The 12,483-nt window shown below is 58.3% G+C and overlaps 4 protein-coding genes across 5 annotated transcripts in view; 2 read left to right on the top strand and 2 right to left on the bottom strand.

The window, feature by feature from the left end:
* The window catches only part of LOC134518437 (multidrug and toxin extrusion protein 2-like), a 167,011-nt gene that overhangs the window by 79,138 nt on the left and 75,390 nt on the right, over positions 1-12,483 (bottom strand). The window contains exon 1 of one of the 2 annotated variants that reach the window (XM_063341247.1): positions 9,711-9,714. The exons of the other annotated variant lie outside the window; for it this stretch is intronic. The gene's annotated coding sequence lies outside the window, so the exon portion shown is untranslated. Of the gene's footprint in view, positions 1-9,710; positions 9,715-12,483 lie in introns of those variants that run through there. 2 annotated transcript variants of the gene reach the window in all.
* On the top strand, positions 197-3,666 carry GEMIN4 (gem nuclear organelle associated protein 4). Its single transcript, XM_063342223.1, has 2 exons — positions 197-265; positions 357-3,666. The coding sequence occupies exons 1-2, from the start codon at positions 256-258 to the stop codon at positions 3,557-3,559; spliced, it is 3,213 nt and encodes a 1,070-aa protein (XP_063198293.1). The 5' UTR covers positions 197-255; the 3' UTR covers positions 3,560-3,666.
* TLCD3A (TLC domain containing 3A) lies at positions 4,098-9,910 on the bottom strand. Its single transcript, XM_063341258.1, has 5 exons — positions 9,562-9,910; positions 8,886-8,969; positions 6,609-6,822; positions 6,329-6,424; positions 4,098-5,844 (listed from the first exon to the last, which is right to left on the bottom strand). The coding sequence occupies exons 1-5, from the start codon at positions 9,681-9,683 to the stop codon at positions 5,575-5,577; spliced, it is 786 nt and encodes a 261-aa protein (XP_063197328.1). The 5' UTR covers positions 9,684-9,910; the 3' UTR covers positions 4,098-5,574.
* VPS53 (VPS53 subunit of GARP complex) overlaps positions 9,972-12,483 on the top strand; it is a 73,763-nt gene continuing 71,251 nt past the window's right edge. The window contains exon 1 of the mRNA XM_063340603.1: positions 9,972-10,103. Coding sequence (XP_063196673.1) covers positions 10,020-10,103 — 84 coding nt within the window. The 5' untranslated portion in view covers positions 9,972-10,019. The remainder of the gene's footprint in view (positions 10,104-12,483) is intronic.

The raw sequence follows: 12,483 nt of genomic DNA, 5'->3' as shown, positions 1-12,483 counted from the left end.
TCGCCCTTAAACGAATAAAGGCGATTCGGGAGGACGGTTTGAGTCCCTTTTTTCCAGCTGCGCGGCATCGCGCTGCACCGAAGTTCCTCTCCCTTTTTCATCAGGTTCTCGATTTTCCTGCGTAAAAATTAATCACGGGAAGGGCCGGGGCAGGCGGCGCCACCGCCGGGCCGCCAGGGGGCGCTGCGGGGCGGGGCGGGGCTGCCCGCGCCAACGTCAGAGCGCGCCAAGGCGCGCGTCGGCCACGCCGCCGCCATGGAGCCCGGTGGGTGCGGGAGCGGGGGGAGCGGGGCCGGGGCGGGGCGGGGCGGGGGGGGCCGTCGGGACCGGGCCGAGGTAACGGTGTCTCCGCGCAGGGCCGTGGGGCGTGTGCGAGGAGGCGGCCATCCTGCACGGCGGGTTCCTGCTGGCCGCCCGGCTCACCCAGCCGCGGCCGCTGCGGGAGCTGCGCAAAGCCGACTGGCCACGCGTGGGACCCCCCATCACCGACGCCCTGGGGGAGATCGGGGCCCGCTGCCCGTCGCCGCTGCAGCACAGCCTCTGGAAGAAGGAGGCCGTGGCCATCGTCTGGGCTAAAGTGCTACTGCCGGCCCCACCGGCCGCCTCGCTGGACCAGGGATGGGAGCAGGATGACTTCTTCTCCGTGGGCAGGATGATCCCCGACCTTAACCGCACCGTCCTCTTCGAGCTGGTCAAAGCCCTCGGTGCGCCCCGGCTCTTCGTGCAACTGCTGCTGGCGCTGCCCCGAGATGTGTGCCGGAGCGAGCTGGAGCACTTGGTGGAGTACATCGCCAGTGAGACGTCCCCATCAGACATCAGATTCTTCTTGGACGTGTGGTGGGAGGTGATGAAACACAAGGAGGGACAGGAAGACTCAACAGTATCTACGTTCAGCACTCTCATACGTCAGCATGGGTGTGAGACCTCTCTGGATGATGGTCTCCAGCCCCCAAAGAGGTTCAAGGGTGACCCTGGCTCTCTGAATGACACCCCTGCTGCCACCAGCCTGCTCATGGTCCTGATAGAGGGGTTAAAGCAAACCTACCGGAGCATCACCCTGCCCCGCATGAAATGCTATGCCTTGGCCAACCTGGTGGAGCTGCTGTCCGTGTTCACCGACCTAGAGCCAGAGGACAGCCCCCTGCCTGTCACAGAGTACCTGGACAAGATCAGCTCTGTGGTCAGCCTCTGGACCAGGGACACCGAAAGCCAGTTCCACCACAGGGGGCTGGACGAGAAGGTGAAGGAAGCAGAGAGAAGCCTGAACCTCTTGTCCATGGTCAAGCTCTCTTGTGAAGAGCTCTTTGTTGGCTTGGGCTTTCTCTGCAGCTTGTTGCATGCCTGGGAAGAGGAGCTGCAGGGCACCCTGAACAGCTCTGAGGAGCTCTGCTATGAGACATACCGGCTCCTGGACACTCTTACTGCTTTTGGGAAGAACCTGGTTTGCTTCTCGGAGAGTAGAGACCTGGGTGAGGATGAGACATATGTAGTGTTAGAGCTGACACAGATCACCAAAAGCTTTCTCAAGGAGATCAGTGTCAGCCTGAAGGGCAAGGATTTGGATGCCAGCCTCGTGTCTTCAGTTGCCATGACAATCATTGAGCAAAAGCTGGACAGGCACGTGGAGATGTGCTCCATATTTGCTTCTGAAAAGACCTGGGCCTTTTCAAAGGACTGGGTTGACTGCCTTGTGAAAAACAAAGCTCTCTTCCAGAAACCAGAGTTAGTTTTGAAATTGTTGAAGACACTGGTGAACTTTGCTATGTCCCGCCAAGACAAGGAGGCCCGAGAGCTGCAGATGCAAGTGACCAAAGCCATCGTGGAGTGTTACACTGAGCTTTCATTAACTGACAAAAACAAAGTGATCTCGGGTGTCCTGGTGTCGTGGGGCGGGCCAGGTCTGTCCCTGAATTTGCAGGTTGTCATGGAGGGGTTCCAGGAGGATCTGAATGTGACTTTCAACCAGATCACGAAGAGTGTGTCTGATCAAGGCCTGACTAGGGCTGTGGCTTCTGTCGCCAGGCTCATGCTGCTGTACCCTGAGGCCACGGTGAAGCAGGTTTGTAATCTTGCTGTAGTCAACCTAGGAGCGCACCAGTTCCTCGCACAAATCCTCTGCTCCTTCCCAGCGCTGAGCTTCCTGGAGACCCACAATGATCCAAGCAGGCCATGCAGCCTGGTCGTGAGGTGTCTGGAGGAGGCAGTATGGGGGAGGCTTTCTACTGTGAGGGAAGAGGAGCAGTTCCTTGAGTTCCTGGCCTTCCTCATGCAGCCAAGCTCAGCTGCCCCACTTGTGTCACCTGCAGAGGTGACCAAAGCCTTTGTCCTTCCCTATTTGAAATCAGACTCTGCTCAAATTGAGCTGAGCCTGCAGATCCTCAGTAAGGTTTTGGGGGTACAGTCCTGTTCAGAAGAGCACTGGATCAAGTCCTGTCACCCATTCCCACTTCTCCTCAGCCTCTGCAAGCTTCTAGATGGTTACACGAAGTACTGGCATCAGCCCAGGGACCAGCTCTTCCCTTCGCTGGAGACCAAAGACCTGCTGCAGAACATCCTCTGCCAACTCTGTGAGGTGGTAAGACCAGAAACTGTTCCCTCTCCTGAGCTGTGGGTCCAGTCACTGGCTTGGCTTCACAGGAAGGTGGCGTTGCTGGATTGGACCATCGGTCTCCGGCTGAAGAAGCTTTATGGAGACCACTTCAAGAATGAGGTCCCAGCAACTCTGTTTGAGATCTGCACACTTCCTGAGGATGAGTGGACATCACAGCCTTTGCCAGCTTATGGACTGGGCAGCGGGCTCTTGGCATGGATGGAGTGCTGCTGCGTGTCCACAGCGCTCAGGGAGACGATGCTGACGCTCCTCACAGTCAATGTGGACAACCCTGAAGAAGTAAATCTCTTCAGCAAAGGGTTCCTGGTGGCCCTTATACAGGTCTTCCCTTGGTGCAGCCACAGCGAATGGAAGAGGCTCACACACGTGGTCGAAAACCTGCTGCAGAGGCAAATCTTGCACGTGCCGTACACGCTGGAGTACGTGCAGTACATGCCTTTGTTGAACCTCCGGCCGTTTGCCTGCTACCTCCAGTTCTCCGTGCTCTTCCTGCGGGGCTTCCAGCTCCTCTGCAGCTCCAGCTGTTCCAGCTGGCTGCCGGCAGAGGCTTGGCTCCACGTGGTCCAGCTGTACTGCAGCACCATGACAGACCTGCTGGGCTCCATCAAGAACACCGCGGGGCCCCCCTCGCACGCTGCAGAGGACAGGACCTCCACGCAGGAGGTGTCCTTCATCTGCATCCAGATGTTCTGCCACCTGCTGCATGTCGCCGCCATGCTGCCGAACAAAGAGTGCGGCGAGCCGCTGGTGGTGGTAGCTTTGGAGATCCTATCGCAGTACGAGACGTTCAGCAGCGCCGATACGTCCCCCAGCAACACACTGCGGAGAGCCAACGAGAGGCACTTCCTGGAGTCCATCACGGACAATGTCGGTGACGAGGCGCTGCGTGGCACCCTCCTGCAGAAGCTCAGCAAGCTGGGAGCCCGATCAGCCGGGGAGCCGGCTTGAGGAGCTGGAGAGGGCAATGGAGGAGAGCACTGACCCTGCCTCAGGGGACCCCTTGCGTGGAAAGCTGTAAGATCTGTAATAAACCCTGTCTGTTTTTCTTTCTTGAACTTATTTCTCCCCTGCTGTGTTTTCTTCCAGCCTGTCGGGGCCGTGTAAAGACGGGTAGGAACAGCCACTCTGATATTCCAGCGGGAATAGCTGTGCAAACAGCTCTTCTGAGCCCAGCTGCTGGTGCCGTGGCTCCAGCCTTGCCTGCTGGCTGGCTGGATTTATAGAGCGCGCCTGGCAGCCTCCGGCATCAGGGAAACCAATTCCCTCCGGCTTCCCTGCTGCCAGCCCTCTCCTAGTCCTGGGCGGGTTGTTGGGTTCACCACGTGGAGGCGAGTCGGGTGAGTTCAGGACAGGCAGGTGCCTTTGGAAATACGTGTGTTGCTCCTGCCCGGAGGTGGGGGTGCAGCGATAACCCCGTGTGTTAACACCCCCCACCCAGAAATGAACGGCACGTGGGAGAGACATCCAGTGGTGTGACTCAGAGAGGAAATCTTTATTGGTCTCCTGATAGGTGCAGTAGTAAATAGGGCAGTGTTAGTGCAAACTGAGATGCCTCATTGGCTTTTTTTTTTTTTTTTTGTCCTTACATAAGGCACATTATTTGCGATGAAAACAGCGAGATACAAACATCTGTAATGGGTTGCGAGCGGTTTATAACATCAGCTGGTCTCGATGGTTAAAGTGACAGTAGTGTTCCTGCAATAACTGGCTGCATGTTGGAAGAGGCCTTTTTATTTTAGCCTTTCCAGAATACAGCTGTGGCTGGGACAAGATCTGATACCCAAAAGAACTGGGTCCTCGGCCCTTCCGGACCGGTTTTAGACAGAATGAAAGGCACAGAGTGTCCCCAGGTCTCTGGGTACGGGTGGCTGTAGAGGGGCTGCTGGAGCCGTGTTGGTGCAGTCCCTGCCCTGGAGCAGGGGGACCCCAGGTGAGCACGGGAGGCTGCAGGGAGGAGGTGGCTGCCCTGGCTTGGGCTAACTAAAATCAACTGCAGTTAGGGAAAAGGGTTGAAAGTTGCATCCCCTGCCAACAAAGGGCTCTGCATAGTACCCAGAGATGGGGACTCAGCAGTCTCCTGTCCTCATCCTGCCCTTCAGCCATGGGTGCTCTGCTCTGCCAGCATTGCTCTGAGACAGCGCAACCCTTCCTCTGTCCTGGTGTGAGCTTCTCCGCCCTCCAGCCTGCTGGGGCCACCAGAGCCCCCCCTAGCCCAGGACTGTCAGCCACAGACACCAGACAGTTGTAGTGAAAAGCACCTTTGGGTTAAGTGGAGTCTTAAATGAGTTTGAGCCCAGCAGCAGTGGGAGGTGAGAGGCTGAGTGTAGAGGCCAAGTGGGTGACGGCCAGGAACACGCTGTGCAGAGCCGTGCCACAGCCCCGGGGCCTGGCTCTGCTCTCAGCTGGAGGACGTAAACCACAGCCGGAGGAGTGAGTTGGGGCTGCGGCAGGTCCAGCACACGGCTCCCCGAGTCCCCGGTGCTGCTGCGTGGGGCTGGGCAGGCTGCAGCATCACCTCCGGGTACAGGCTCCTTGACGCCGTGCTCAGTGCCGGTGTCTGGTGTCAGCCCTGACAGACGCGAGGGGGGCGTCTGTAACAAACCCCTCTCGTGTAACCGTTAGTTCGGTGCCGCAGTGTTGACTCCCAGAAGGAACGTCGTGCTTATGGGCAGACCTCCTCCTCCTCGCTGGCTCCTGCCCTGGCTCCCACGGGTGGGAGGACACAAGGCACTGGAGCGGCGTGGGAAGAAAGCCTTCCTAGCCCAGGCTGGCACTGCCTGGGACGGCGGTGGAGACGGCGAGGCTGCTTCCAGCTAAAAAAGCCCGGCGATATCACTGCTTCCGCAGCTCTGCTTCCATGATGGTCCCCCACAGTGCTGGCATTGAAGGTGGAAGAGCTGGGGGGGGGGGGAGGGGGGCCTGACCCTTTTCCAGCCCCCGCGCTGGGCTGCCGCTGCCGACCGTTATCTGCTTTTATCGGCGGGCGAGCTGCTGTAGAGGCGGGCGGCTTTGCGGCAGATGAGCCTGAACCAGTAGAGCTGGGGGGCGATGAGGGAGGCGTTGGCTATGTTGCAGTGCAGGGGGATGCGGAAAGGCACCATGTAAATGGGGATTCCCACCTGCCTGGCGTAGGCGGCGTACATGAAGGGGAAGAGGAGAATACGGCAGAGGAAGAAGGTCACCAGGATGAGGATCCCGTTCACCTTGTGCAGGAGCGTGTCCTGCATTTTGAGCTGGGGAAGGAAGAAGGCCAACGTGGGGTGAGCGCTGGGTGAGCAGCCCCCCATCGCTCCTCGGGCACTGGCTGTGCTGGGAGCATGGAGCCGAGCACCCAGCAGGCATGGATGGAGGGAGCAGGAAAGCAGGGTGGGAAGGGATGGAGGAGGGAGGGAGGTGTTGGGGGGCAGAGGGCTGGGGCAGGAGGGAGCGTGGTGGAGGCGGGAGCTACAGACAGGAGGGGGCAGCACCAGGACACAGCGCAGCTCCCAGTCTGGGGATGCCACTGGACATGCCGCTTACTGGGGAAAGGGATGGGAACTTAAGAGGAGGCTGGAGGAAGGCAGCACTGTGGGGGAGCTCGGGGCTGCCCCCCTCCAAGACCCCCGCAGCCCCTGGGACCGCCAGCCCAGCCACAGGGGCTGATAGAGAAGGGCACCCTTGGGTGCGGAAGGGGTGTGAGCTGCTGTGGGGTTCCCAGCCCCGTCCCTCCTCGCCTACCTGCATGAGGATTTTGCCCAGCGACACGAAAGGCGTGCTCAGCTCCGCTATGAAGATGCAGCCCACGAAGAAGTCCCCCAGCTCTCCCCTGAAGTGCTGCAAATAAAGCCAGCGGTGAGCACGGGGGCCCTCCTGGAGAGGGGGCCGGGAGCTAACACCCAGCATCTCCAGGGGGTCCCGGGCTCCTGACTGGCAGCAGAGATGCTGTGCCTCACGCAGCCTCGATGGCAAGCCCTTGCGGCCACGCAGGACTCCTCGTGGACTGGGTTTCAGCCCTTACCTGGGTGATGGGGGTGAGCACGATGAGGATGAAGAGGTGGTGGGTCACCATCAGCCGCTCCTGCAGGAGGAAGCTCCGCACGCTGGCCAGCGAGTGCTTCTTCTCCACGACTCCCCTGTCCTGGCTCTTGTGCCAGTGACAGAGGTACATGACGTAAATGTCGTAGGTCATGTAGGGAACGAGGACCCAGATGTACTCTACGGCCAGCCAGTGCCTAGGGGAGGAGCAGCACACACAGGGGCATCGCGACCGCTCTGAGCACCTCGCGGCACTCTGAAAGGTGGGAGAGAGTCTTTAGGTCTGAAATGGAAGCAGCGGATGTTGAAGCTGATGGTAAGCTGAGAGGTGTCGAAACTTAACCTGATTTGTCCCAGCAGAGAAAAGGTACCTGGTACGCGTGGAGGACGCCTCCTCGGTGCTGCCCCCGCTTCACGCCTGGCCGTGCCAGGCACCGAGCTCGGCCCAGCCAAGCACAAACACGGCGCTAATGGGAGGATCTTGATTAGCCCTGCAGCCGGGTGTTTGCCGTTCGGGCCAGGGGCACTGCACCCCTCGGGATCCGGCACTAATCCCACACCTTTGCAGCAGCCCCAGGACACCCAGAGCTGATGCTGGGCAGGAAAAAAGCTCCAAGACCGCGTCCTTTCTGCTTGCCACAAGGCTTGGCCAGGCTGCCTAACCCGGGGAGGGTTTGGAAAGCACCCGGAGAGCTCGGAGTTGCCTGGCCTGGACTTCAGAGACTGAAGCGCAAAATATCTCATATAGGCAATAAACCCCCGCGAGACATTTGTCTGTTGGGAAATAATTGCAGGCAGCTGCCTGTTCCCAAAGCATGTCGGAATCCCAGTTGCACAATCTGGGCAGCGGCAAGCCCCGCTCCGCAGGGACACCCGGCTCCTTAAAAAGTCCTGAGTGAAATCACACTGATAAAAAAAAAAAAAAAACAAAACACCCTACACTGCTGCTTAAAGAAATGTAGCTTGAGGCCCAGATAAATCTGCTTTTCCCCTCCTGCCATCTCAAGAAAAAATTTGTTGCACGCGTTCCTATTCCAGATAAAACAACGTGAGTGATGTAAAGCAGGGAGGGGAAGTGACCAGCTATTGTGTTTGCAAAACTTGCCCAGGGCTTTGGAGGGCAATTACAGTGCCAGCACTATAATGATTGTCTGCCTGTGTAAATAAATTGGCGAATTTTACTGCAACCTTTGTGATGCTTCCTGGCTCCCTGTCTCGCTGTCATTCTCCGAGGCCTTCCCTGCTGAGCGCTGGGCTCTATTTCCTCCAGATCCAACGAAAATCTAGGTCTCTGACCACAAAGTGTTTGCGTCGAGCCGTTGGCCTTGAGAGCACCCGGGCAAGCACACAGCTCCACAGAGAAGGGCTGCCAGCAGCGCCTTCCATCTGTCTCAGTCTGGGGTTTATCAGCTGCCCTATCTATGGAGCAGGTATTTGATTTTAGAGCAAAAATGTAACTCATTAGACCGCCTGGGTTAAGCAGGACTGAGCAATTTGGATCGATCTCACCATCTAGAGCAAGGCAGGACACTGCACATCTGTGTATTAAAGGTAAGTCTGCAATGACCGAGAGGGCAGCCCTCCCTAAAAATCACCCTAAAATTCGCTGTGTGACGGTCAAATTCCAGCTCAGTGTAATTATGTTCCTCCCTCCTACAATTTTCTCTGCTATTCTGGATAATAGCTCTGTTTTTAAGTCTTCTGACCCAGATTGCACTATCACTCCTGCCGAGAGGCACTTCTGGGGCAGTTTATCTCGGAACATTGAGGACAAGGCAGTGTGATTTTTTTCCTTTGGAGCAAACTCCATACTGATTTTCTCATTTCTGGACTCCTTCAGAATCCTTTTGGCACCAAGAAGGCGATGCACCTCTAAAATCCGTTCTTACTAGGTCTGCTTGACTTCTTAGCAATTTCACCTGCCAGGGAGGGGACTCCCTACCCCTTTAGACACGATGATGTCTATTATTTGCTCATCTATGGGCCCATGTTACAGCCCATCCGCAGGGCTGAGCCCCTCCGTGGTGGCAGAGCAGCCCCAGGTCTGAGCAGGCTGAAGAATCCAGCACCTTTCAGGGGCTGTCCGTCCAGAACATTGCCCAACCCTTCACCCGAAGTGGAGGAAAGAGGAACACGAAACTGGTTTTCCTCTCCCCTTTGTACGTGCAAGCCTTTGGCATAAAATACTCCAGCTGTGAGCTGGCCGGGCACAGCCTTGGCGGGCTCCTTGTGGGACAGCAAGGCTCTCGGATGGCGTTACCTGTCGTACACCACGTTCTTGCAGTTAAGGACAACCGTGATCCCCGACACCGTTGCCATCGTGGCTTGGACTGTTGACACCAACCTGAAACAGAGAGAAGAGAAACAGGTCACGCCAAACGCTGCCCCAGAAGGGCCGAGGAGAGGGGTGGTGGCCTTGGCACCCTGGTTGCACCAGGACAGCTGTTACCACTTCGACGCCTACTCCGTGCACACCCCGAAAGACTTGCCGTGGCGAGGAGGAGCTCTGCCCCCGCGCCCCGGTGGCGTAGGACGGGGAGGGGGTGGCTGTGACAGGCGCTGCCACCCGGGGACACGGCAGAAGTGGGGTGGGGTGGGGGGTTGTTTCCAGGTCTCATCCCTTCCAACCCCGTGGATGAGCGGCGATGCTGCCCGGCTCCCCGCGGGCAGAGGGAGAGCTGCACCGGAGCACCCCCGCTCCGAGGACCTGCCACGGCGGCGGGGTACGGCCGGGCAGGGCTTCCCACGGCTGGGGGGCTGCGTCTCCCCGCGGCCCCTGCTCCCCCCGCGGGGTCTGGGATCGGGACCGCCGGGGGTCGGGGCACTCCCCGGTTGCAGCTCCCAGCCGCCGGGGCTCGGGGCTCTTGGCCCATCCGGATCGCTCCCGCTGCCGGCCCGCCGCGGTCCCGGTCGCATCCCGACCATCCCACCCATACCTGCCGCTGAGGAGGATGCGGTCCTTGAGGCTCCATCCCGGGGCTGCCCAGCGCAGCAACCGGATGCAGAGGGCGAAGAGCCCCGGGAAGAAGGCGGAGGCGAGGGCCAGCGTCCGCCACATGGGGACGACCGGCCGCCGCGCTGCCTCCCGCCGCCGCTTGTCAACAGCAGGCCGGGCGGCAGGGGGGGTCCGGCTCGGCACGGACCGGCAATGGCTCGGCTCGGCTGGGCTGGGCTCGGACCGGCAGCGGCTCGCACCGATCCCGCCGCTCCCGCCGCCGGGACGCGCCCCGCTCCACCGGGCGGCAGGCCCCGCCTCCGCCGCTGCAAGCCCCGCCCACCAGCCCGACCCCGCCCGATCAAGCTCCGCCTCTCCTCCACAGGCCCCGCCCACACGAGGAGGGGCGTGTCCTCCCGCATCCCGGCGTGCCCCGCGGCCCGGAAGCGGGGCGCCGCCATGGAGGAGGACGAGCCGGAGCTGGCGGCCGGGCTGGAGGCGGCGCTGGAGCTGGCCCCCGCCGTGCAGGCCGCCATCGAGCAGGTGCGCCGGGGCGGCCTGCCGCGGGGCCGAGGCGGGGGCCGGCCGGGCCGTGGGGTGCGGCAGGGCCCGCCCGGTGAGGGGCCGGGTGTGTGTGGGCGCGGCCCAGTGCCCGCTCTGTGAGGGCCCCGGCGGGCTCTGCCGGGCGCTGAGGTCCCTCAGGGGGCTCCGGGCCTTCCGCTGCTGGGCCCCGCAGAGCCCCGCGGTGGCCGTGCTTGGTTGCGGCTGGGGGTGGGGTGCCTGGCGTGGGGGGAGAGCCCCTTCAGCCCCCGGGGAGGACGGGCTCTGCCGGTGTCCCCGGGCTGGGCTGGCCGCCGGCTCGGGTCCCCCGAGTGCTGGGGGGTTGTCACCGTCTGCCGCGGTGCGAGGACTGATCCTGCGGCTGGCCGCAGCCGAGCATATCTCATCTGATGGCTTCGCCATCGCTGAGCAACCCGGGGCATGCCTCTTCTCTGTCTTCTAATTGAATCCTTGTTAGTTGGTATATAAAGCATCTTAATGGAGCCAAATGGCCTGTGACTTGGAGTTAGGATAAGTCTTGGCTTGACTGTTGTGATCAATATTACATTCCATCGCGAGTCCTTCAGTGTTCCCTGAAACCCTTTGTGGTGCTTGGAGCCTGGCAAAAGTCCATGAGAAACCAGGGTGAAGTCACGTTTCTGTTGGAGTCTGGCTGAGCTTGCACTGACTTCAGCTAGCCCTTCTGTCCAAAGAGCTCGCTCTTGTAGTAGAAGTCCACAGACAGCAACAGGAGCTGCCTCTCAAAGTATCACTCAAAAAAGCTTTCTCACTTTCTTGAGTGTTGAGAGCACTTGCAGATCGCTTTTGGGGGCTCTCCTCAAAGAACCAGGGCAGACCCGTGGTAGCTAGTGCAGCATCTCAAGTGATCCCAGAGCCAAAAGGTGAGGAAGGCAGCACTGTTTCTCTGTGGGTGCTGTGCCAGCTTTGGAATATTATTGCTCTAAAGAAAGGGATGCCCCACAGACTCTTATCTTTGCATGGGGTTGGCACACCTGGCAGTAAACCATTGGGCAATTTTTGCTGAAATATTGAGACTTGCTGAATTAAATGCCTGCTTCTAAAGGAGACCTGGACCTTGTCCAGAAGAAGAATCCTCTGCATTTTCTAGAGCCTGTATGTTTGGAAGCCAGAGAAGCCTGGTATGATTTCTAACATTGTACAACCAAAGACAGTTACCTAACAATATTTTCATCAGGCACAAAATGTCTCTTTGAGGTAAAACACGTCTTTTAGAGACAGACTTGAGGTTTCGAGCAATGGAGAATCCACCGTATCCCTGGCTGAGTTATTTTAACAGGTAATAAGGCTGCAAGCAGATACCCGTATCCTGAACAAGAGGAGATGTTGAGGATGACATTGCCTGCTGTCTTTCATCACTTCCTCACTAGCATTTACCAGCCCAATCATCCTGTTGTTCCTGTGAGTGTTCCTTAGTCAGGTTCTGGTTAAATGAGCAGAACTGGCTCAGCTGACTTCTGCCCGAAGCACGGTAGGGAGTACGCGCAGACTGGTGCCCCACCAAAAGTGGGGTAGTCATTTGTGATTAATGGGCTGTGGCAAAGAGCTAGGAGTAGCAACTTCAGCTGGTACAGCTGCCTGCAGCATTGATCTCTATCTGCAGTTTGAGAGTGGAGTTCCTGACTAGCCTTTATCTTCCATCCCGCCCCTTGCTTCAGCTGCTCTTAACGCTTGTGGAGATTTGTGTTTAATTGAACCTGCAGGAATTATGAGCCCAGAGCAGGATGGGCTGGTTGTGATGCTGCAATTGTGCTAATGGGCTAACGTCAGAGCTCCTTCCTCACCTGGGCATGGGTATTTAACTGCCACCTGCTTCTTGGCTGTAGGAGTAGCTTTGGGAAAGCAGCTTAAGAGGCCTATTTTAGGGAGAAGTTGCTCTTGTTCAAATCTTCTCACAAAACCACTGCTTTTACGCTGCAAAATGTGTAAAACGGTGTAAATGCTGCATGTGACCAGGCTGACATGCAGAGGGGATGCTGCGGCGCGAGCTAGGCAGGGGTTTGGTCATGGAGTGCAGAACTGTATAAATATGGAATGAACATGGTAGAAGAGAAGGGAACGCAGCATATTTTAGTCTGTGAGGACAAAAAGCAAAGCCTGGCAGCTGCGTTTGCATCGTGTAAGCTACTTCTGAGGAGAGATAAGATCTGTTTGCACCACAGCTGCTCTTTTCCCTTTCCTGTGGGTAGGAAGAATCATTCAGCAGATTCTGTTTCTCTCCCTCTTTTTCAAGTGAAAGTGGGAAACCCAAGTGTCCAGAGAACTTGTACAACCGTTTCTTAATTCATCGTGTTTCCTATTACGTGGCTGCGAAAAGCAAATCCTCCATCTCTCACCACAGGGC

Source organism: Chroicocephalus ridibundus, chromosome 7 (assembly GCF_963924245.1).
Source record: "Chroicocephalus ridibundus chromosome 7, bChrRid1.1, whole genome shotgun sequence".
Classification (NCBI taxonomy): Eukaryota; Metazoa; Chordata; class Aves; order Charadriiformes; family Laridae; genus Chroicocephalus; species Chroicocephalus ridibundus.
The sequence above is the reverse complement of the archived record's forward strand: the minus strand, read 5'-3'. Positions and strand labels throughout refer to the sequence as shown.